Source organism: Schistocerca americana, chromosome 4 (genome assembly GCF_021461395.2).
Source record: "Schistocerca americana isolate TAMUIC-IGC-003095 chromosome 4, iqSchAmer2.1, whole genome shotgun sequence".
Taxonomy (NCBI): Eukaryota; Metazoa; Arthropoda; class Insecta; order Orthoptera; family Acrididae; genus Schistocerca; species Schistocerca americana.
Window position 1 is genome coordinate 416451941 of NC_060122.1, and position 26001 is coordinate 416477941.

At 43.2% G+C, this 26001-nt stretch overlaps 1 protein-coding gene across 1 annotated transcript in view; it reads left to right on the forward strand.

The window, feature by feature from the left end:
• LOC124613518 (nephrin-like) overlaps positions 1-26001 on the forward strand; it is a 296683-nt gene that overhangs the window by 231472 nt on the left and 39210 nt on the right. Inside the window, exon 6 of the mRNA XM_047142228.1 lies at positions 12529-12840. Within this exon, the coding sequence (XP_046998184.1) occupies positions 12529-12840 (312 nt within the window). The remainder of the gene's footprint in view (positions 1-12528; positions 12841-26001) is intronic.

A 26001-nucleotide genomic window follows, 5' to 3' on the forward strand; every position in this document is an offset into this window, starting at 1 on the left:
TAACTTAAAAAATAAAAGAGGTAGTTTCATCATCTGCAGTATGTTCTAAAATAAAATAAAAATTAAATTCAAAATAACAACATTCTTTCTATAATAATTTGCGCTTTTCAGTTCGCAGAAGGCTTTTTTTTTTTGTGGAAACTAATCAGTGGGTCATGCTGAAACTGTAAATATGCAAATTTATATGATTTTACATAACGTGACAAAGTATTGTGATGTTATATAAATCTTTCATTTCACTTGGCCAGATGACGGGCAAGTACGAACGTCATTCGGTGGCCACTCTTGCCATGCAGCCACAGTGCTTGTTTCCTAGCAGGTGGTTCTTAAAATATCAAGGACTTCGGGTACCTTAGTCATGGAAGACCCCGCCATATGAGCGCCAACAACCTGCTCACTTTCGAATTCAGTTAGCTGCGACATAGTACACGCATCACTATACAGAATACTGTTGCGACAGCTACTGGACACTTGAAACAAACTAAGGACATTGTACAGGGGCCGTTCATGGTCCAGTACAACAGCTCAAACTGCAGGTTTGGCTAGCACCTGCATTTATGTCCAAGCATGCATTTATCGCTGTGTTTCTATTTTTATGTCCAGCCCTGTACGTACCTTCTCTCTCACAACCATTACATGCCGACAAACTGCCTACCATTCGCTTGTTTTCAATCGAGACAGCCTATCATTGCTTGTGGTGAAGCATTCTGCAAGTGCAAGTTTTAATAATTAATTCGGGTGTACTCTCTTACTAGAATAGCTATTAATAAACACCACAGTTCACTACTAAACACAACTTCGTCTTTATTGATTCAGCTCACTGCAGTAGGACTTTTTTTTCCTAATGTAAAAAAGTTGGATCTTGAGACGTACGTCGGGTTGAGATATTGCATTAAACACAGAAAAAGAAATCAGTTCTTCAGACGGGGAAACAAACAGTCCATATCGTGTTAAGGGAGTTAAGACAAAGACCGATTGCGTTGCAGCGAGATATTTTCCATCGCCGTCTTTCTGCATCGAATGTGAAAATATTCATCTGAAGGCCACATAAATAGGGAGAATTAATCATAGTAATAAAATAAGAGAATTCAGAGCTCGCGGGGAAAGTTTTAAGTGGCTCTTCAAGAGCGGAACTGCACAGGGAAAGCGTTTCGATGAACCCTCTGCCAGGCACTTAATTGTGAATTGTAGAGTAGTCACGTAAATGTAGATGAAGGAGAAGTACATTCAAGGTATAGCCCCAAGGCTTGAAGTTGTCAAATCTACGTGGAGTAGACTATTAACCCAATAATACTACTCAGTGATGGATATCCTGTAAATTAAAAGCACTCGCAGCGGAGACGCATACGTTTTAGAGTGGTGCTGGGAGGAGAGGTTCCCAGCGTTCACTATGTCCGTAGTTTTGCGTAAGCCACGTAGGCCTCCTGCGCTGTACCGAAAGGGGAATAGCTCAGGTCCTGAGCTGTGAACTAGTACGCGTCACCAGCCTTTTGTAACAGTACGCTTAGTGCCTGTTTCAGAGACCACCATGCGTTCCGAGGTTGGAAAGTTGTGTGTTGCAAGGAGTGTGGATCTTGACTTAACCGTCGGAACCGCACAGTTCGTCCAGCATAATAGAAAAGGTAAACTTCCACCTCGAAGTACGCTACGTGGCGACTTGAGACGATGGGGGGAGGAGGGGAGGGGGGGCGACGGTATGGGAGGGTGGGGGGCGGTGAGGGGGGGGGGATTGGTGGAGGGATCACTTTGGAGGCGGAACAGACATCCATAGCAATCACTAGCGAACCTGACACTACAGTCATTCAAGATTTACACAGAAAACCGGGTATCTGTTTAAACTGAATTTTTATCCGTACCTACTCGTGGGGACATGATGGCATCCACCAGTTTTAAAAAAAAAACCTGTGCCTGGTCCTTTGGACAGTAAAAGCACACATCCAAGAAAGTAGGGGAAAGAAGTCTTCCGTAGAAGGCATCCTCCTAGTTTAAAGCAATTTATCGTAAGAAAGCATGCCCTGCGAGTCAAAATATTTTTGTTTTCATAAGATGAGAAGAAAATACTCTTCAGAGGATTCTACTCTGCAGTATCCAAACAGGCCTGACATGTTTTTCTAGGATCATAAAATCTGTTATGCAACTACATAATTAATTTATGACTTGCTGAAAGAACGACATCAAAGCAACCCATCATCTTCCAAACCAGTTAAACGAGTTTTCCATAATAGTTGGCGTGAGCATCCCTTAACCCCCGCAATACTAGTTGCGGGGGAACTTAATGCCTACCAATTGAAAAGGTTGTAATCTAGTCAGTTATCTTACATTCTAAAATTCGAAAAAAGTATTTATTGTTTTTAATGAGTTCTCGTACCTGATTCCATATATGTTTTAAATTTCTCACTTAAACTTAACCCAAAAATTTTAGTCTCAGTTGCAGATGTCACTTACCCCAATGAATGTCGTATTCAGTATTTTAGATTCAGGACCTTATTACACATCATTATATTTTGGTAAAGTAAGTTGAAGGAAAGGTCAATGAACAAAGGTTGTACTTCACGATTTTTTTGTGTGATGCTCATGACGTCGGTTGAACACGTGCGTTGATATTGCGTTAATGTTGCTCAGAGCGTGCTAAAAGGTATTTTCAAGCTCTTGAGCCTGCATACATATCACTACTATTTAATAAGTATACAGGGTGAGTCACCTAACATTACCGCTGGATATATTTCGTAAACCACATCAAATACTGACGAATCGATTCCGCAGACCGAACGTGAGGAGAGGGGCTACTGTAATTGGTTAATACAAACCATAAAAAAATGCACACAAACCTACGTTTTTTAAATGAAACCCCGTTAGTTTTGTTAGCACATCCGAACATATAGACAAATACGTAATCAGTGCCGTTTGTTGCATTGTAAAATATTAATTATATACGGCGATATTGTAACCTAAAGTTGACGCTTGAGTACCACTCCTCCGCTGTTCGATTGTGTGTATCGGAGAGCACCGAATTACGTAGGGATCCAAAGGGAACGGTGATGGACCTTAGGTACAGGAGAGACTGGAACAGCACATTACGTCCACATGCTAACACCTTTTTATTAGTATTTTTCACTGACGCACAGCCAAGGCAGGCTGACGAGAAAAATAAACATTTATCTCCCTGTGCAGGAACCATATAGCTGTGCGGTCACTATGAGAAGCTGATACTTGGACATGCCGAGTTTTGGGTCGGTCCTGGAAGGGTGCTCCGATAGCCGAAGCTGTTAAAACGACCGATTGTGAAGAGAGGGAAATCAGTGTTCGAGACACGGTCGAACAGAAATTATTATTTCTTAGCAGTAAATCACGCAACTTTTGTGGTAATGTACTCACAGTTTGCGACTATATTTCATGATTACGTGAATTCTCTCTGATAACTGTGTCAGTTGCTCAGTCCAACGTAGGAGAAGAGAAGAGCATTGAAAACCACTCAGTGAACACCACATATGTAAAAGGGAAAAAGTCGTAACCCGTCGGCCGCACTACACACTTCCAGTCAACTTCTGTCCAATTCCTGTGTTATTTCGATACCACACTTGCCAGGGGTTGCAGTTACCGACCGCGGCCCGTACTACGAGGGTGAGTCAAATGAAAACCTTAAATATTTTTTTAAAATATTATTTATTGTGCAGAAGTGGTACAAAGCTGTATCACTTTTCAACATAATCTCCCCCACGCTCAATGCAAGACCTCCAGCTCTTTCAAAGTGCATAAATTCCTGTAGAAAAAAATTCTTTTGGTAGTCCGCGCAACCACTCATGCACCGTGTGGTGTACCTCTTCAAGAGAACGGAACTTCTTTCCACCCATTGCGTCTTTGAGTGGTCCAACATATGGAAATCACTTGCGCCAAGGTGTGGTGAGTATGGTGGATGAGGAAGACACTCAAAATGCAGGTCTGTGATTGTTGCAACTGTTATACTGGCAGTGTGGGGCCTTGCATTGCCATGTTGCAAAAGGACACCTGCTCGCAGCAATCCACGTCGCTTTGATTTGATTGCAGGCCGCAGATGAATTTTTAGGAGATCTTTGTATAATACAGTGGTGACAGTGGTCCCTCTAGGCATGTAATGCATGTAATTCGTCCCAAAAGAGAGTCAGCGTAACCTTCCCTGCTGATGGTTTTGTTCGAAACATCTAGGCACCCATGCCTGAGGCAGGATTCGAACCCGCGACCATAGCGGTCGCTCGATTCCAGACTGAAGCGCCCAGAACCGCTTCGCCACTCCGGCCGGCTCACAACTATTAACAATGTGAATTTAGTGGTTGTAGTGGTAGTGTTTCTTCTGTTGCAAAATTTCTTGTGCCTTCATCCCAACTCAAGCATTTAAGACATACGTCAGTGTGACTATAAACCCCTGAGAGTATTGTGGAAAGTGGGCGCTCCTATCCGACAGAGCGATCGAGCTTTAGAGGCGCGGCGAGGCGTCCGTTGAAAACTATTCTTGGAGTCGCGCCGCTCAAGAGGCGAGTTACCACAGTTACTATATGAGACGGAAAAATCATGTATTGGAGGACCGTCTTCAAAAAAGTGTGATGGACATGGTCGAATGCCTGACTGAAGCCAAGCGATGCCAATGCATCACGCAGATATCGCGAACTGACGAGTACGATCATGTTCCTGAAACGCCAAAGTAGCGTATGAATATCGTTGTCACTACCCAGGGATGTCTGACCAACGCAACTCTGTGATCGATGAGTTACTTCCTCGTGTGCAAGGAATTAAGCCTCAAAGTTCACTTGATTTTCCCTGTCATTTCCATTGAATAATTTGAGTTATTATCGCTTTAAGTCTAATAAATTATTGTAAATTAACGGTTTTCAGCACAGGAAAGTCGTCGCACGTGGAAATCGCAACTAATCTTGTCCTTTAAATTACTGTTTACGAGTTCTAGCCTCTATTGGCCTCGTAAGATGAAGACAAAATACTTCTTCTACTTTCCTAGCTCTGTGATTACGTACTATGCGTGTGTTACGGTTCGCGGTTCCAGTCTCGCTGGAAGTAACATTTTTATCCCTTCTGTGAAAGAGCTGCAAGCAGTCAGATCAAACATCGATAAGGAAATCGCAAGAAAATAATAGCGGCTCAGAGTGCTATGGTGAAAAACTTACAACGCTGCACTACAGGTAACGCCTCTTTCCGCTGCTGACAAACAATTTTGGTTACTAGGAATAAATAACTTTATTTATGAAATGCCACATTTGCATATCTCTTGGGTATGATACAGCATACCAATACACAGACTCAATACAAAGCTAAGTGAGTAATTCGTGCCAATAGAGACACGCTTGTGTACAGATAGTCACTTTTATTATAATTATTAAAACAAACTTTCGTTGTAAAGTAATCATGGGTAGTTTTATTTCATTTTTTATAGTTCAGTGCACTATTTCGTAAGGTTTCTTTTAGTGCTGTTAAAACAATAGTAAACATCAGAGAGAAATTAATCATCAACAATATATGCGAATTCTCTGGTATTATCTAGAACAGTCCGACAATGCACATGCAGTTTATGCATGTAGAAACTTGTTCTGCGTTAAAGCTGTCAAACACTGTTTGAAGAAGAATAAAATGCACCTACCACACGACAGCTAATGTAGAAAATACTTTTCTGACGTAATTTGGCACGATGCGCTCTCCCCATACATAATACAAAAGTTTCAAGATGCATCTGCTGCCTGGCCGTCTATTAAACCTGAAAAGAACAAAATGTCGCAAAAGTTAGCCCTCTTTCCACATGCGACTATTTTGGATTGAGAAGTGAAGGGAATTATGTTCAAAGTTCCATTAGGTTGATAACTTCAGCAGAAATCAAAACTGCGTTTTAAAAAACTGTAGCAATGAACGTACTCGAACTCGCCCCACTTTACCTATGGTGTGCAACACTTCCCATTAAGCTACAAGCTGGCAAATACTTACGGCACCTACAGAAGTCAATAACAATTTCTCCACAACTTCCGCATTCCGAAGTGCTGAAAGATAATGCATATGACCGGATATAGACTTCTGAGAGACAGACAGTTAGAGCTTTCCTTTTGCACTGCATGACGTTTTCAACAAACAGATAGCGCAGTAGAGTAGCCCAAGTGGGAAGGAACATTTCCTATTTAAATTTCTGCATCCTACACTGATGGCAGTTCTGTGTTGGTGGCAGTTACGTAATTTAATTTCAGTGATTACAGAATAGAGTCGAATGTTTGCACTGGGTAACTGAGGCAGCTAGTTCATGGCGGTTCGGTCAACCAAGTAAATGAATGTACTGAACATGCTGCAAACCACTACAGGGAGCCTGTGTGTCAGAATTCTGATCCAGTGCGGTGCAACGGTGTTCAGAGCAAAGGATTCGGTGAACTGTTGGATTGATAATAGGTTCGTATGCTTATGGTCTGGGTTCGATTCCAGCTTCTGCTGATGGTTTTTGATAGGGAAAGACAGATTCTATACTCTTCTGGCTACGAGAAGTGAAGAATGTATAATGACATTTTTGTATGTAATTCACATAAATCAAGATATTCCTTCTCTACCAAGCAGACATTAGGATGAACCACAATAACGTCAGGTGTGGCGACATGTAGACACTCTATCACCAGTAACCTTTATTATTCTAGTTATTTATTTCCAGTGACGAAACAAACTCTATGTAGCGTCACAGGACACTTATTCTATATTTTATTTGAGCTTCTGTATGTCGATAAAATTGGTTCTGAACTGGGAATGCAACTCAGACCTCCCTTAATGCAGAATTTGATCCCTTCGAGACAATACAGCTCGACTACAATTTGTTGTTTGTTCAAAACTGCAGATTCTTCAACATCTCCACATATTGCTCGTGAATGGGTTGGAATCATGGCCCAGCACTAATTATCAAACTCTAGCATGAGAAAACCTATATGCTGGTGGAGAATAATTTTGAATTTTAATGTATTTTCATTCATTGTCAACACTAACGATATCTGACGTTTTTGACTCCCAGTGTGACACAGAACTATTTGCTAGATCACTGTAAGTTCAAGGATGCTGGTGGAGAAAAATTCGGTAGCTGACGTCTCTTTGTGTGTAGTCAACAACAATATGTGTGGGGTTCGATTCCCAGTCAGCACTGAACTCTTCGTCGTATTATTTCTAGTTCAAACATGCTCACATGTCGCTGCTGGTGTTATAAACCCATATTTAACGTTCATTTTCTCTAGAATATAACAGCAAAGGTGTAGGGTTGGAGTCCTGGCAAGGAAAAAATTAATGTTTCCTCTTGTCATTTCAGTTAAAACATCTAGCTACTGCCGAGAAAATCCAATATGCTCAGTTGATTGTGCTTCAATAACGATCTGATTAGGTTCTGGGTTCGAATCCCTGTCTAACCTAAAGTTTCACCTCAAGGCATTTCAAGTAAGTTACTTGTGAAGAAGCATTATTTAACATCTCTCCTAGTTCGTTACCAGGGACAATAGATGCTGGGTACGAATTCCTGTCCGTTAAAAATGTTACGTTATGTAATTTAAAGTTGATAATTGCTAACTGTTACTGTCTAAAATCAAGTACGGTATGTTACTTTGAAGAGGAAACCATGAATACGACGAACTTAGTACGTGCATTACACTATCTGACGTAATAATGAGGGTGGTAACATTTCAGGTAATATCAGGGAACACCTTATCTGTGATAAGTTGTTCCCTGATATTTGTAGTATCGTGGTATAACTTCACACCTTGAGTTATTGCGATACAGAGCAGTGTTTTCTAGTAGTGACTTGTTGGAACCGTTTTGAATAGTCAAACGACTGTACCGAGGAGCGATTAGAGGACCTGCTACGCAGCTGCTTTATGTGGGTTGCATGCGAATCAGGCGAAATACAAATCAGGTCGTTCGGATACTTTTGAGCATGACTGTACGTCAGTCACAGATCAGCAACGCTCTGGTCGTCCCAGCAAGGCCGTTAGTGACGAGGATGTGGAATGCCCTGACTCCATGATTCGTGAGAATCGGTTTATTTCTGTAGGGCTTTAGATACGGAACTGAGCATAAATATTTGACCCGTTCATACTATTATTAGTGAGATTCTGAAGTACCGTTTCTTGTGTGCATGATGTGTCTCTAGCATACTCCCTGGTGAACACCAGATGATGAGTTTTCGGGCATCATTTCTGGCGTGATATAACGCTGAACGACACGACTTTGACACGTATCGCCACAGAAGGCGAGATCTAGGTGCATCACGATAGACCAGCGAAAGGGAAACTTCAGAATGGCGGCACGCGTGTTCGCTAGACAAGAAGTAATTCAGGTTTCAGCCCTGTGCTCGAAAGGTCCTTTTCATCTTCTTCTGGGATACGAATGGGCCAATTTTGGTGCAGTATTATCGAGGGACTGAAATAGTGAACAGTGCGTAGTACTGTAACCTGTTGGAGAATGAGCTAAAGCCAGCAATACGGAGCCGTCACAGAAGTCTTCTGTCTAGAGGCGTTCTTTTCCTTCACGACAATGGGAGCCCAGATAAAGGCCGCTGCTACACTTGCCGTCATTCGGAGATTGAGGCTTCGGGTCGTATTGCATCCCCCATACACCGCTGATCTGATTCCTTCGGATAACCATGTATTTGGTATCCTTAAGGACGCTCTCAGAGGACAATTATTTGAAAGTGATGATGAGGTTAAAAAGGTGGTGCACTTTTGTTGCGAGCACAACGGAAAACATTTTATTAGGATGGAATTGGAAAGCTGGCGCAGGAGTATGAGTAGTGTACAGAGAAGGAGGGTAGTTATGCTGAAAAATGACATCTTGTTTGTATCTGTACGTGAAAATATGTTTTGCAAAAAATAGTTTACTGTTTTGTTTTGAATCACCCTCGTAGTTTGTCATCTCAATTTGTCGATTCCACGTTTCAATATTTTCGTTATTTTCCCCCGTATCCAGCTCATATCTCTCTTGCGTTTCCCATGATTTACAATTAGAGTGATTCTGAGGTCCTTAGTTAGATTTCAGTTTCACTCCACCCACAACGACATTTTCCTGCGTTGTCCCATTGGTTTCTATACTTATTATTAAAATTTCCAGTGAATGTCTACGAGTATTGATGTCAATTTTGGTATTTCGTGTGTGTTGCATCTTCGGTGTGATGCTGTTGGTCATAGTAGACGGATCGGACAGTACGCAACAACTTATCCAGGCAATACTCTGAAATGTATTCTTTTGCGTCAGCCAGTAGTCGATGAGAGTAGCATTTGAGAGATCGTAAATATGGTGGACGATTAGAAACTTTTCATTGCAGGGCATTATTCCTGCATATATTCAACGTAGCGCGACTATAATGCGAGTATATAAGCACCGACCTATAGGCAATGGATTAGTGTGGGATTTGTGTCTTTCCGGCATAAGTGCGGTAAATGCCGTAACCTGAGCTACGGAGATGTTATTACCAGCTGCATTCAAACAGGACGATAGGCGTTTCCAGCACTACGAAAAGACGTCGAAAGCGTCGACGATGAAGAGGCTTCATCCATCGTTCCCTTATCCCAAGAAGGTCAAGAGCCAACCATCTGCTGGAAACCTGATGAACGAACTGTTCTTTGATTACCGAGGCCCACTAGTTATTAATATCATGCTCCCTGGTCCCTCAGTCACTAGATAACAGTACTCCGCAACGCTGAAGAAATTACGGCATGCAATTAAGACGAAATGTTCGGGAAAACTGCAACAAGGGGTGCTGCTCCTTCATGATACTGCACGTCTCCATATCGCAAATACGATAACGGAGAAATTGCACCAACTCAATTGGGAGTCACTCAAGCACACGCGCCATAGTCTCTGTCTCTCCCAATGAGATTATCACTCTTCGGTCTCTTAAAAACTACCTTGTAGAGTCGATGATTCCTCACGGACGAGGATGTACAGGAGGCAGTTACGAATTTCTCCACGCAGCAAGATTTGGTATTTTACCCAACGGGTATCTTCAAACTAGGGCATCGGTGGGATAATTGCCTCAGTGCTCACGATGATTTTGCCTGGTTGGCATACCGATTCTGGACTGTACGGCCTTCAGAAGAAAACTTTTCAATCACCTCTTATATTGCAAAACGAAAAGATTAATAATACGAGTACCTACGTAAAAAACCTTGAGCATGAGGTCGCAAGTTCAGTCTCCAGTAAGGCTCATTTGAAAGTACTGTGTTAACAATTATGACAGGAAAAGTCTTAGCTACTAATGACGTGTCCAGAAAGTGCAGAGATCAACCTTCCATGACATGTACTACACTTCAAAAAATTGGACATCAACGTTATTTAAGAATTGTTTAAAACATGTAACGAAAGTGCGCCATGCACATCGAATGAAAAATGGCACGCCACAGTGATCGTAAAGGTTCGCACCATCAAGACCAAAGGAGCACTCCTTGGGAGGTACAAACCGCGCTAGACGTTGAACTGTTTATCGACTCTTAAAGAATGCATACAGAATCATACTGGCGTAACGCGCTGATGGGAAGTGAGGGAATGTGAGGGCATGCAACCAAATGCGAGACCTCTAGATAGTGCGATTATATGTTTTATAAGCAGCGAAAAACAAACAAAAATGGTTCAAATGGCTCTAAGCACTATGGGACTTAACATCTGATGTCATCAATCCCCTAGAGTCAGAACTACTTGATTTTAAATAACCTAAGGACTTCACACACATCCATGCCCGAGGCAGGATTCGAACCTGCGACCGTAACAGCAGCGCGGGTCCGGAATGAAGCGCCTAGAACTGCTCGGCCACTGCGGCCGACGAACAACCAACTCCCAGAGGCTGAATTTGTCCAGTGGTTCCAAGCATTATGAATGCAGTGTCGCACTCTATTCACGAGAGTTAGTTTGCTCTAAAAGAGTATGAATTTTATACGAAGACAAGGGATGATATTTAAACTAGTTTTTTTGACAAGCTATTGGCCAAAAGCAAGGCTCATAGCATAGCTGTAGTTTTCTTACGCTGATTTTCACACTCTTGCTCACGAGAAAAATTCGCAAGGGGCGGAGCACCTAAAAATCTCACAGCACAACTTTCCCGTTCAATTTACCATACAGATTAACAGTCCCATTATTGTATCCGAATGCTTTAACACATCGATGTTAGTTGATCTTGATAAAACCCTCTTGGTATCTCTAATTTGCAGGTTTCCTTTCACTCATCAAATCCCGAATGGTCGGACTGAAAAAAAGTTTCCTACCAAAGGACGGGATGTTTGTTTACCTCATATACAAATTTTTGGGCCGATTCCGCAGTTTGCTGTGCATCGTCAAGTTGACGCTTTGTTTGGTATTTCGTTATCTTAGATCTATCAGCTCTGTAGACTACTTGAAGTTATGCGAGAGTCCACTGTTCCCTCGAAATCATTGTAATCCACGTTTCACGAAATTTGATGTGTAAAACGTAGCAGGTCACTATTATGAACATGCTGTAAACTGTACCGAGTATCCTTGAAACGTTCAAACACCAATCCTTGTGCATGTGCCCTTTGACCTACCTTGTATATCCGTAGCTTCTCGTATACACTACACGATCATATTGCTGCGGTCGTATTCGAAATCTGTTCATAACAGCATTATCCCTATGTTGCGGATGTTCTTCCACGTACGTAGTTATGCTTTGTGCCCGCTTCTTGGACCACCGTTCTCACTTACTACGTTTCAGTGTAGACGGGTCCGCCCAGGTAGCTAAATGGTCAGCGTGACGGACTCCCGTCCTAAGGGGCCCGGGTTCGATTCCCGCCTAGGTTGGGGATTTTCTCCGCTCAGGGACCTGGTATTGTCATCATCATCTTTTCATCCCCATCCGACGAGCAGGTCGCCCAATGTGGCGTCGAATGTAATAAGACCTGCACCAAGGCGATCGGACCTGCGCCGTAAGGGGCCTCCCGGCCAATGACGCCAAACGCTCATTTCCATTTCCACTGGAGACGAGATTTATGACTCTCTGTCGTACAAGGATGATGAACTACATGGCTGGATATCTGTTTCTGTGTTACTTTCACTTGTTAAGCACGTAGCGTTAACATTGTACTCCTCATGTTCACTTCTCTCACAGTAGAAAGTCCCTAACAGTTCATCTGCCGCTTGTTTCTCACTCTGCGAAATTCCTTGAATTTCTTCCTGACGAAATGTCGACTGCGGCAACTGTTGTTTCAGATACAATGCAATGCTCGCTTTGTTTATCGTTGTAATTGTTCTGCTTTGTTTCAACACCACTAGCACTGTAGCACTGTTGTGAGTTACTGGTCGACTAAGCAATTCAACTACGTTCTGTAGCCTTGCGCTGAGCTCCTCATTGGATACCTCACGTCCTCCTATTGCCATTCGCAGCCAGTATTGTGGTAACATGGTAGACAACATGTTGGGCACCGAATGCCATAAACATCATTGGCCTTCTGCGACCGGCCACTCGAGGATTATTTGCTAGCGGCGGGCTGAAAGAATTTGCTAACAGCAACAGGTCAGCACGTTCTCCTATGTTCGCAGATAAGCCGGTGTGTCACGAGGGCGAGCAGCGGCCGGTGACGATAGCGGTGGGTCTGGGCGAGCGCGCCACCGTCAATTGCAGCGTGGACGCGCTGCCAACGGCCGACTCGTTCCGCTGGTCGCTAGGCAACAGCTCGTACCTGCCCGGGCTCGACCCCGCGATCGCAGCGCCGCCGCCGCCCGACTCCGGCGCCGGACAGTCGCTGCAACTCATCCCCCTGTCGCAGAGCGACTACGGCACCCTGCTCTGCTGGGCCTCGAACGCTGTCGGCATCCAGGTCGCCCCTTGTGTCTTCCATATTGTGCCAGCAGGTATGATGACGACAAGGCTTACGCTTGTTGCAACATTTGTATATACCAGTCTTGGTCCCAAGGATTTATTAGAAAGTAATAATTAAACATTAAAACGGTAACCGGTTTCGATTTCGTCGAAAATCACCTTAACGCCACATCTGTGAAACGTTAAACACTACTGTTCTTTAGAGGACAACAGGGGTCAAAATTACGCACTTCGTCTACATAACAAATATGGATAGACAAGCTTAATAAAATAAAAAGATTTTGTACCATGAGATGGCGAACAGAAGCGACTGCTATAGCATTGGTTAGTGTCACAGGACTTCACTGGTCACTGCTAAATAGCATCAAAAAGCTACGCGCTATAGTGAGGAAGCTCCACCCCTTGCCTGCTGCATGACACCATTGAGAGCCAATACGGCTTAACATTCGATGGTAACAAATATAAAACATGAAACGTCTATCTAGATATAAATAAAACACAGTATTAATGGATATATGGCTCTGAGCACTATGGGACTCAACATCTTAGGTCATAAGTCCCCTAGAACTTAGAACTACTTAAACCTAACTAACCTAAGGACATCACACACACCCATGCCCGAGGCAGGATTCGAACCTGCGACCGTAGCAGTCCCGCGGTTCCGGACTGCAGCGCCAGAACCGCTAGACCACCGCGGCCGGCAATGGATATATAAAGTAAGTAGGACGCAGTAGTAATTACTTGACATCGGCAAAAATAATTACGAACATTTGTAAACAACTAAGAGAAATGGAAGTAAGAACACAAAATAGCTATCTGCGTACGTTGCCTAGCAGTTCAAATTCAAATATGGAAGGGAAGATAGGCGTGGTGACGCGAATCGTTGCTGTGGGGGCGGTAGCTTGGAACTTATCAATGGGCAGCATCGATGGCGAGGAATATGGCGTTTTAGAGGTGTGAAGGCAGACCGACGCTGTGGGTCACCAAGGATGTATAATAACGTATACTCAAAGTATTCATCTGTAATTTTTCAGTATTTTACGTGGTCTGTTTTTGTAGTATGTAAAAAATCGTAGCTTGATCTGTTACGGTCTGGAATTTTATTTGTTCATCAGTTAAATTTTCTTTTCAAAAAAATGGCTCTAAGCACTATGGGACTTAACTACTGTGGTCATCAGTCCCCTAGAACTTAGAACTACTTAAACCTAACTAACCTAAGGACATCACACACATCCATGCCCGAGGCAGGATTCTAACCTGCGACCGCAGCAGTCGCGCGGTTCCGGACTGCGCGTCGAGAACCGCTAGACCACCGCGGCCGGCTTTTCTTTTCATATACAGAAGATGAGACACGAACATCGTTTCTCGTATTAGCCAACTGTCCACATACAGCAAGATATTCTCGACCTCATATCGTTGCTGACACTGTTAGGCGCGTATAAATAATTTTATAAACCGAAATTAACGTACGAATAACATCTGCGGTTCAGCGGAGGAGCAGTTGATAACAAATGCAAGATCTGCATCTCCGAACTATGTCTGTCAAATATGCCTGTCAACTGCCGTAAGTGCGGCACATACTTTAAACTTGCACTAATTTTATTTCTACTAGTACCTTCGCCAGAACACTGAAATTCCCGTATCTCTGATCTCATACCGACAAATCAGATCTCCCCATGTGTTTTACATTCACTTACGACTCGCACCGTAAATAGCCTGGGTACACATAACGCTAATAATCGAAGTACAACAGCCTTTCGTCAAATGCATTATCTGTCTTCACCCAACTGTTTCTCTCTCATACAAACAGTTCTTTTACCTATGTGCTGTTGCCCTCTGTTACATTAATCTCTTCTGTCACATAATTTTTTAAACAAAGGAATAGTAGGCATTCATATGAACTCGCAAAATAACGAACACACAATTAGTGGTCCATACAGTTTAGTGAACGTTAATATTAATTTCTAAAAATATTAGGTTTCTTTCTCCTTTACGTTGTATGATAGAAACTGGAGGTTTTCTGTATTATTACTGACGATCGGGTATAAACAACCGATAGTCTTTTCGTAGTTTTGCTTTTGTCTGACTCAGGTAATGTGGAAGACAGAGGAGGAAAGCAGTTTGTAAAATACTGAAAGGACAACGTTATTTACGTCGAAACTTCGTGTGCAAGTAAATGGCAATCCAGTAATTCTTAAATTATTATGCCCTTCAGAGTAGCTGGTAGATGTCACGTCTTCTTCATTTCACCCCCAGAATACGGAGCTATATTTGTAGTTACTAAAAGTTAGTTAGAATCTATTTAGGTACTTCAAGTTATTTGGCAAAAAATAATGGGGTTTCAATATTTAGAGGCTGGATATCTACAAAAAATATTCTTACATGTAAATTTAATTATAAAAGGAGAAAATTCCATTTCCTATTATATTTGCTATTTTTCTGGACTACATTAATGTCCATGAAGTTTTATAAATATCCACAGTTTACTAGATTCTGGTAGAATTAGCTACTGTGTTACTATCGAACGCCTAGTAAACAGTTTTAGAACACCTTTTCGCCGTCCGGGATGGCCGAGCGGTTCTAGGCGCTACAGTCTTTAACCGAGCGACCCCTACGGTCGCAGGTTCGAATCCTGCCTCGGGCATGGATGTGTGTGATGTCCTTAGGCTAGTTAGGTTTAAGTAGTTCTAAGTTCTAGGGGATTGATGACCTCAGAAGTTAAGTCCCATAGTGCTGAGAGCCATTTGAACCATTTTTTGAACACCTTTTCCTAGGTGATTGGTGAAAACTCATCTAACGTAGTAAATTTATCCAGCCTAATAAAAAGACTTCTTTTTGTCCCAGTTCATGTTCAGTAACGTTATGACGAGTATGCGGAAACAGGACTAAGGTGAATAGAGTTAACGTATCCGTGGACAAATTAATCGAAAAAATCCAACAGATGACTTCCACAGGAATGAATGCGGTGATCTCCAGATACGTACAGACTTAGATATTTAGTGCATTATTACACCCTCTGCTGGAAGCTCTACGACACTTCCTCTTAGCATATATTCTGAGTTGCTTGTGTATTTCCTGAGGCAGATGACACCACGAGTCCCTGTACAGTTCCCAAAACACTAAAAGATTGTTATTAAATGAGCTATCTTTCTGCCTGTGATGTTAAGAAGGACGATTCAATGTTCGTTAGGACATGCATGCATTGCGGCGACTACAACCGTTGTGAAATACGACCTGTACTTGTACACGCTCTCTGTAATGTGGGAACGACGACATGCCGTTTGTCCTGCGTGGATAATGAACCCGGTTAAGGTGATTGCTTACGTAAAGCGGAAAATTCGTGTTCGATCCCGGTCCGGCACAAATTTTCTTTGCCTATATTTCCTTATACAACTCATAGTTGTCCGTATTCGCAGCTGTGACTACATTTCATGTAAATCGTAACGGTAGTAGTCGCTGCAGTACCTGTTCCTTGGGACATGTATACATGTTCAGAGGAAGTTTCTATCGTTGTCTTTAACAACACAGGCACTACAATATCTTATATATCCACCGATATCAGGCACCGACTTCCCTTTCATGTACAGGAATATTTATATAACGTGTACGAGTTCATGTTGTTACGCAGGAACAATGACATAATAAAGTCTGGGTGTGGCCGTGAGTTGTCGCACGTGATAGCCAAGGTGGCTTAGGCGACCGCTCGCTTAAAGCGAGAAATCCCGGTTTGAGTAGCGGCCCGACAAAAATTTTCACTATCGTCATTCCATTACAAAGTTAATGGTTGTTTGTATTTGCAAATGCGATTACGTTTCATGTATGCTAGTAAGTGGTTTGTGGGCTGTAAGCTATCATTTGAATAAGATCTGTTGCTTCGAAATGCAACAAATATCAAAACAGGGACTCCATCTGGAATTAAATCATCAATGCCCACTAAGTTTTGTGGCACTGTAATACCCATGTCCAATGAGAAAAGTATGAGGCGTGAAAGGATGCAATTATTCGGCAACAATGTGTAATTTGCACGATACCTGTAAGGCAGAAGAAAATTCTCTGTCAGTCTAATAGTTCCATTACGGATCTGTCCTCATCTAACACTGCTTCTGTCGAATAGACGTTGTAGTGGAAGACGGCGCATCCAACACGAACATTAACAACACGTAACAGGAAACGTAAGTTTATATGATTTGAGAATTTGTTTCCCTTTCCCTATGGCAAACTCACTGTGGCATCCTGTCCACTTGTAGCTGATGATCATCCACAGTACATTTTTGGATTCAAAACTTTTGTGCCGTTTGTCTGTAGAGTGGAGAGCGAGCAGCGCTTGATGTGTCCTTTCCCGAAGAACGCTACAACCTCCATAGAAAATGAATAGTAGTCAATTTCCAGCGTAGCAGTGCAGTGCAACGTGCGGTAGTTTATGTAGATTCTGTTCGTATGTGTAACAGATACTAATTTACGTACTCTGTTTAGTATTAACCCGTTTGGTGAAAAACTCCGGAAGGATATGTATAATTTTTTGAAACAGCCTAAATGTGCTTATTCTGACGTAGCTGGAAAAACATGTTGAGGACTCTCTCAGTTGTCCACAGAGTAAGCAGCGTGCTTCACGTTACCGGGAGTGTAATCTCTTAACGACCGTAGTCTTCGATGAGACGTGCCGTTTACTAACATACTGGAGCTCAAAACTTCAGGACGAAAGTAACTTTCTCATACTGTGTCGCTTTCAAGTAAGATAGGTCACTGAAACTTCGATTATACATGCAAAGAATTGATACAGTATAGCATACAAGTAACTAAAAGAAATATGCTATGAGGAATGACACGTTATTCAAAGAAACAATTACACTGAAGTCACCGCGATGTATGGCGGTTTCGTCGACGTTACAAAAATCGGAACGGCAGAGCAAGCTCTGCAACTTGCTACTATGCTGACCACAAGGTTGGTTTAGGAGTTCCATTTCTGCACCACCGCTGTTGCCAATTGCTGGATAGAGGTTGGTGCATTTGGATGTGCTGCAGTGGGAGTCTCCAAAGTATCCCACACGTGCTAAATGTTATTCAAGTTGAGTGAACGGGAAGGCCAGTCCGTATTCCGAATATCATACCGTTTCTATAGCTGCTCCACTGGACCGTACTACACGATAGTGCGACCATCCATAAAAATGAAGTTACTGCCGAATGCACATGGGGAATACAGTTTCAGGATAATGTTGCGCAGAGATTGTGGCGTGTTCAAGGATTCAGAAGTTAGTACACCCATGCAGAGTTATGCCTTCCCACCATAACAACACCTGGGCCACCAGACGATCGAATATGGCAATGTTACTGGGTGCGTTACGTGTTACCAACTCTCGTCTTATGAGATTACGCCCAGAATAACTACGCACACTCAATCTTAACTCATATGAGGAGTGTACGCGACCCCACTTCTCGTCGGTCCAGTTCCCATGCTCTTGGAACTGTCTCTTAACACTATATACTTATATGGATATGGTGTCTGTTCCTTCGGACATGTTCGCACGCGAGATAGTCCCTGCAGTCGCCATATCCTCTATGCCCTCGGTGGCTCAGCTGGATAGAGCTTTTGCCATGTATGCAGAAGATCCCGGTTTAGAGTCCCGGTCCGGGCACACATTTTCACCTGTCCATGTTGATATACACTACTGGCCATTAAAATTGCTACGCCACGAAGATGACGTGCTACAGTCGCGAAATTTAACCGACAGGAAGAAGAAGATGTGATATGCAAATGATTAGCTTTTCCGAGCATTCACACAAGGTTAGTGCCGGCGGCGACACCTACAACGTGCTGACATGAGGAAAGTTTCCAACCGATTTCTCATACACAAACAGCAGTTGACCGCCGTTGCCTGGTGAAACGTTGTTGTGATGCCTCGTGTAAGGAGGAGAAATGCGTACCATCACGTTTCCGACTTTGATAAAGGTAGGATTGTAGCCTATCGCGATTGCGCTTTATCGTATCGCGACATTGCTCCTCACGTAGGTCGAGATCCAATGACTGTTAGCAGAACATGGAATAGTTGGGTTCAGGAGGGTAATTCGGAACGCCGTGCTGGGTCCCAGCGACCTCGTATCACTAGCAGTCGAGATGACAGGCATCTTATTCGCATGGCTATAACGGATCGTGCAGCCACGTCTCGATCCCTGAGTCAACAGATGGGGACGTTTGCAAGACAACAACCATTTGCACGAACAGTTCGACGACGTTTGCAGTAGCATGTACTACCAGCTCGGAGACCATGGCTGCGGTTATCCTTGACGCTGCATCTCAGACAGGAGCGCCAGCGATGGTGTACTCAACGACAAATCTGGGTGCACGAATGGCAAAACGTCATTCTTTCGGACGAATCCACGTCGCAACCGTTTTTGGCGACATCACGGTGAACGCACATTGGAAGCGTGCATTCGTCATCGCCATACCGGCGTATGACCCGGCTTGATGGTATGGGGTGCCATTGGTTTCACGTCTCGGTCAACTCTTGTTCGCATTGACGGCACTTTGAACAGTGGACGTTACGTATCAGATGTGTTACGACCCGTGACTCTACCCTTCTTTCGATCCCTGCGAAACCCTACTTTTCAGCAGGATAATGCACGACCGCATGTTGAAGGTCGTGTACCGGCCTTTCTGGATATAGAAAATGTTCGACTGCTGCCCTGCCCAGAACATTCTACAGATCTCTCACCAATTGAAAACGTCTGGTCAATGGTGGCCGAGCAACTGGCTCATCACAATACGCCAATCACTACTCTTGATGAACTACGGTATCGTGTTGAAGCTGCATGGGCAGCTGTACCTGTACACGCCATCCAAGCTCTGTTTTACTCATGCCTAGGCGTATCAAGGCCGTTATTACGGCCAGAGGTGGTTGTTCTGGGTACTGATTTCTCAGGATCTATGCACCCAAATTGCGTGAAAATGTAATCACATGTCAGTTCTAGTATAATATTTTTGTCCAATTAATACCCGTTTATCATCTGCATTCTTCTTGGTGTAGCAGTTTTAATGGCCAGTAGTGTATATCAACGCCCGTCAGCAGCTGAAGGTATTAATCTAATACTACTCCCTAAACACGGTAAACTCACTAGTCAATATTAATCAGATTCTGTAGTCCTTCCACATTTATTTGGTACGTTGGGCCCGGACATCAGTTTTAAGGTTGTTTATGTGCGACCACATCGAACAGTGCAGGTGGATCAGCTCTTGGGAAGAGAAGACAGTCAGGAAGTGTACTGGCCTGTCCATTGATCCAATTTAAATCTCATCTAGCACATGTAGAATCGGTTTGACAGACCTGCTGCAGTACGTCCACATGCGCCAACAGCTATACAGCAGTTGTCAACCGCGCTGGTGGAGGAGTGGAATTTCCTTCCATAGGAACTCCTTACCAATTTCCGGATTAGCACGGGAGGACGTTGCAGAGCATACATAACCGTATGTCGCGAACACGTCCCCTACGAAAAATAATGACTTGCCTTTTGTAATGTCTTGGGAAAAATCATAAATCGCCGTCATTTCAGTATAATTACTGTGTTTAATCAAGTATCTTCTGTACTATGCTGTAGCTGCTCTTCCTATGTACGGTCCAAGTTTCATAGAGCTACGCTTCTTCGCAACGACACAGCATGCAAGAGTTACTTTCGTCATTAATTTTTGCACACCAATGTGGTTTAATCACAAATCGTTCACTGCCTGTGGAAAGAACAGTATTCACTAAGGTTTTATGCGTTTACAGTCCGCATTGTAAGCAAAATCATTTACATCTACATCTAGATGTACATCTACATAGGCACTCCGCAAGCCATCATACGGTGCAGGGCGGAGGGTACCCTGTACCACTACTTGTCAATACATGTCCCGCTCCACTCTCAAAGAGAGCGAGGGGAAAACTACTGTCTTTATGCCTCCGTATGAGCTCTCATCTCTCGTATCTTATCTTCGTAGACCCTCCGGGCAGTGTATGTTGGCGGCAGTAGAATCGTTTGGCAGTCACCTAGAAATGCCACTTCTCTAAATTTTCTCATCGGTGTTTCCCGAAAAGAACGTCGCCTTCCCTCCTGGGATTCTCATTTGAGATACCGAAGCAACTTCATAACACTTAAGTGTTGTTCGAACCTACCGCTAACAAATCTAGCCCACCTCTGAATCGCTTCGATGCTTTCCATCAATCCAATGTGCTACGTATCCCAAACACCCGACCAGTACTCAAGAATAGGGCACACCAGCGTCCTGTATGCGTTCTGCTTACAGATGAACCACTCATGCCTAAATTTCTCCCAATGAACAGAAGTAGACCATTTGCAATCCTTACCACAGTTCTCAAAAGCTTGTTCCACCTCATATCTCTTTGCAAAGCTATGCCCAGATATTCAAACGATTTGAATGTGTCAAACAGGACACTAGGAATATTGTATCCGAACATTACAGGTTTCATCTTCCTACTAATCCGCATTAACTCACATTTTTACACATTTAGGGCTACCTGCGATTCGTCACACCAACTTGAAAAATTGTCTACGTCGTGTTGTATCTTCCAACAGTTACTCAAATTCGACACCTTACGGTAAACCACGGCGTCATCAGCAATCAAGAGTAGAATACTGCTTACCCTGTCCGCCAAATCATTTATGTATATAGAGAACAACAGCCGCCCTGTCCAACTTCCCTGGGTCATTCCTTACGATGCCCTTGTCTTTGATGAACGCTCGCCTTTGTAGGACAACATACTGGGTTCTGTTAGTTAAGAAGTCTTCGAGCCACTCGCAGATCTGTGATCTTATTCGTTGTGCTCGAACTTTCGTTAAGAGCCTGCATGGGGCACCGTGTCAAATTTTTTCCGGAAATCTAGAAACATTTAATCTGCCTGTTGCCCTTCATCTATAGTTTGCAGTATACCGTGTGACAAAAATGCAAGCTGAGTTTCGCACGAGCTATGCTTTCTAAAACCATGATGATTCGTGGACATCAGATTCTCAATGTCAAGGAAGTTTATTATATTCGAACTGAGAATATGTTCAAAGATTCTGCAGCAGATAGAAGTTAGGGATATTGGTCTGTAATTTTCGGGTCCGTCTTTTTATCTTTCTTCAATATCATAGTCACCTGTACTTTTTCGAGTCGCCTGGGACTTTGTGCTGCGCGAAAGATTCACGATAAATGCAACTACGTAAGGGACCAATGCTGTAGAGTACTCTTTTAAAATCGAACTGGGATTCCATCCGGACCTGGTGATTTACTTGCTGTCAAATCTTTCAGGTCTTTCTCTTCGCCAGGTATGCTTATTACTATGTTGTTCATACGGCAGTCCGCCTGTTGCTAAAATCACTGTATTTCAATCATTACTCAGGTCTACACAGGTGGAGTTTGTTCGTACGCATAAGCAATACCTGTTACGCATCGCTTCACGAGTCATCTTACGTAACCCAAACGCGCTCAGCCTATCGACAGAGAGCTAATCATAATGCCAGCGCTGATCACCGCATGAAAAGTGAGCCAAAGAGGGCGACACGACTTGGAACAGTAGGGGTCGTCGGTGGCCGTGGGGAGCAGTAGTATGCATTAACCAGCCACCTGTAATGGAACTGTCAGCCAGAGCCGGGGGCTCGTGCCAGGCAGTTTAATCTAGCTCGAGGGACGGAACTTCAGCGATATCGGCAAATATTATTAGGAGGGAATGCTGCGCAGCACAGGGAAGCCCCGCGATGACGTCAGAGAATGACAGTTCAATAGCTGCATTCCTCCGGTAAAAAATATTCTACGAGGAATGTATGTGACATGTTCTCTCCACAGTTACTAGCTTTATGAGTGGCTTTTTTTTCGCTCGAAGATGTATTACATTTTCTGACTTCTTTTGCAAGCCATTTATTCCAATATGCAATTACTCTCAATATGATGCTCCTATTGCATATTTCTTAGCGTATGACTATCGTGGTACGTTTGAGGACTACTTTCGTACAACGAATACAGATTGAAATTAAAAGGAAGACTTTAAGCATAGTTATTAAGGACGTGGCTTTTCTACATGTTAATAATGGCAGTCCAGACATCCGTCTTAATGCATGTCCGAAGGAGCTTCGCACCGTATTTCTGAACAATACAGCCATTACAATATCATATACATTGTGGTCCACTGTAGTGAACGGGCCAAATATCCCACGAAATAAGCGTCAAACAAAAAAACTACAAAGAACGAAACTTGTCTTGCTTGAAGGGGGAAACCAGATGGCGCTATGGTTGGCCCGCTAGATGGCGCTGCCAAAGGTCAAACTGATATCAGCTGCGTTTTTTTAAATAGGAACCCGGAACCCCCATTTCTATGATATATTCGTGTAGTACGTAAAGAAATATGAATGTTTTAAATGGATCACTTTTTTTACTTTGTGATAGATGGCGCTGTAATAATCACAAACATATGGCTCACAATTTTAGACGAACAGTTGGTAACAGGTAAGTTTTTTAAATTAAAATACAGAACGTAGGTACGTTTGAACATTTTATTTCGGTTGTTCCAATGTGATACATTTACCTTTGTGAACTTATCATTTCTGAGAACGCATGCTGTTACAACATGATTACCTGTAAATACCACATTAATGCTATAAATGCAATAAATGCATTCGGCAATACGTGTAAAGACATCCCTGTCAACAGCGAGTAGTTCGCCTTTGTAATGTTCGCACATGCATTGACAATGCGCTGAAGCATGTTGTCAGGCGTTGTCGGTGGATCACAATAGCAAATATCCTTCAACTTTCCCCCATTTAATCGATGGTAATGTAAATGGTGCAATGTATGCTGATTTCCTAGCTAACGTTCTATCAATGTTACTACAAGATGTTTCACTGCATGACAGAATGGCGATGTACTTCCAACATGATGGATGTCCGGGACATAGCTCGCGTGCGGTTGAAGCGTTATGTTCAAATGTGTGTGAAATCTTATGGGACTTAACTGCTAAGGTCATCAGTCCCTAAGCTTACACACCACTTAACCTAAATTATCCTAAGTACAAACACACACACACATGCCCGAGGGAGGACTCGAACCTCCGCCGGGACCAGCCACAGAGTCCATGACTGCAGCGCCTCAGACCGCACGGCTAATCCCGCGCTGCCGCGCTGCGAAGCGGTTTGAATAGCATATTTCATGACAGATGGATAGGTCGTCGAAGCACGCTCACCGGATCTGACGTCCACGGATTATTTTCTGTGGGGAAAGGTTCCACGAGGTTGATTACTTGCTATATACTGAAAGTTCACACCGACCGGGTGTGTCACAACAGGCAGCCAATGGACCATGTCAGCGACGTTAAGTTGTCGTCCTCTTTTTTGTGAGTTACATCAAGGATAGCGTTTATTTTACTCCTCTGCCACAGACCCTCGAAGATCAGCGACACCGCATCGCAGCATCGCAGCAGCTGTTGCTGACCGTCACTCCTGATGTACTGGGACGGATATGATCAGAACGGAACTTCGATTAGATGTGTGATATGTGACGAACAACGGCCACTTAGATCATTTATACAAAAATAATCAGAATGCTTTCAGAGTCTGTCTGTAACATACTGCATTATTCGTTACGTTGTTCTTGGCATTTACCGATATCTATTTCTCGAAACGTTTCACGAACTTTCAACAGGCTTTCGTCACTGTTCCTCACAAGCGTCTTCCAACCAAACTGCGTGCCTGTGGAATATGGCCTCAGTTGTGCGACTGGATTCGTGATTTCCTGTCCCAAAGTCACAGTTCGTAGTGACAGACGGAAAGTCATCGAGTAAAACAGAAATAATATCCGGCGTTCCCAAGGGAAGTGTTATAAGACCTATATTGTTCCTCATCTATATTAGCGACATAGGAGACAATCTCAGTAGCCGTCTTAGATTGTTTGACGATGATGCTGTCATTTACCGTCTTTTAAAGTCAACAGATGACCCAAACGAAATGCAAAATGATTTAGATATGATATCTGTATGGTACGAAAAGTGGCAATTGACCCTGAATAAAGATAACTGTGAAATTATTCACATGAGTACTAAAAGAAATCCGCTAAAATTTGATTACGCGATAAGTCACACAAATTTAAAGACTGTAGCCGGGCGCGGTGGTCTAGCGGTTCTAGGCGCTCTGTCCAGAACCGCGGGACTGCTACGGTCGCAGGTTCGAATCCTGCCTCGGGCATGGATGTGTGTGATGTTCTTAGGTTAGTTAGGTTTAAGTAGTTCTAAGTTCTAGGGGACTGATGACCACAGATGTTAAGTCCCATAGTGCTCAGAGCCATTTGAACCATTTTTTTAAAGACTGTAAATTCAACTAAATACTAAGGAATTACAATTAGAAATAACCTAAATTGCAAGGATCACATAGATAATGTCGCTGGGAGAGCAAACCAAAGACTGCGATTCATTGGCAGAACACTTAGAAGGTGCTACAGGTCTATTAAAGAGACTGCTTACACCACGCTTGTCCGACCTATTCTGGAGTATTGCTGTGCGGTGTGGGATCTGCATCAGACGGGACAGACGGATGACATCGAAAAAGTGTAGAGAAGGGCAACTCGTTTTGTATTATCTTGAAGTAGGGTAGATAGTGCCACAGACATGATACGTGAATTGGAGTGGCAGTCATTAAAACAAAGGCATTTCTCGTTCCGACGGGATCTTCTCATGAAATTTCAATCACCAGTTTTCTCCTCCGATTGTGAAAACAATATCTTGGCACCCACATAAATAGGGAGAAATGATCATAACGATAAAATGTGAGAGATCAGGGCTCGCACAGAAAAATTGAAGTTCTCGTTTTTCCCGCGCGCCGGTCGGTAGTGGAACGGTAGAGAGACAACTTGAAGGTGGTACATTGAACCGTCTGCCAGGCACTTTGTTTTGGATAGCACAGTAGTGACGTAGACATAGACGTAGACGGTGACGTAGACGAATAATGCTGTGTAAAGTGCGTATCCCTTTGTTGGAAATCTGTATTCATAGTCCCCACAATGCGTTTCGATGTGCAGTCTGTTGAATTACGTTCTTAGTGCCACTACGCTTTTCCAGCTTCCTTAATTGAGGAACTGCATACTTCGACTGGCAGGTATCAGCTTTTCGTAGAGGAAACAGAGTATATATTACAGCTTGACGACAAATGTCACATTTCACATAATTAAGTTTTAAATATAT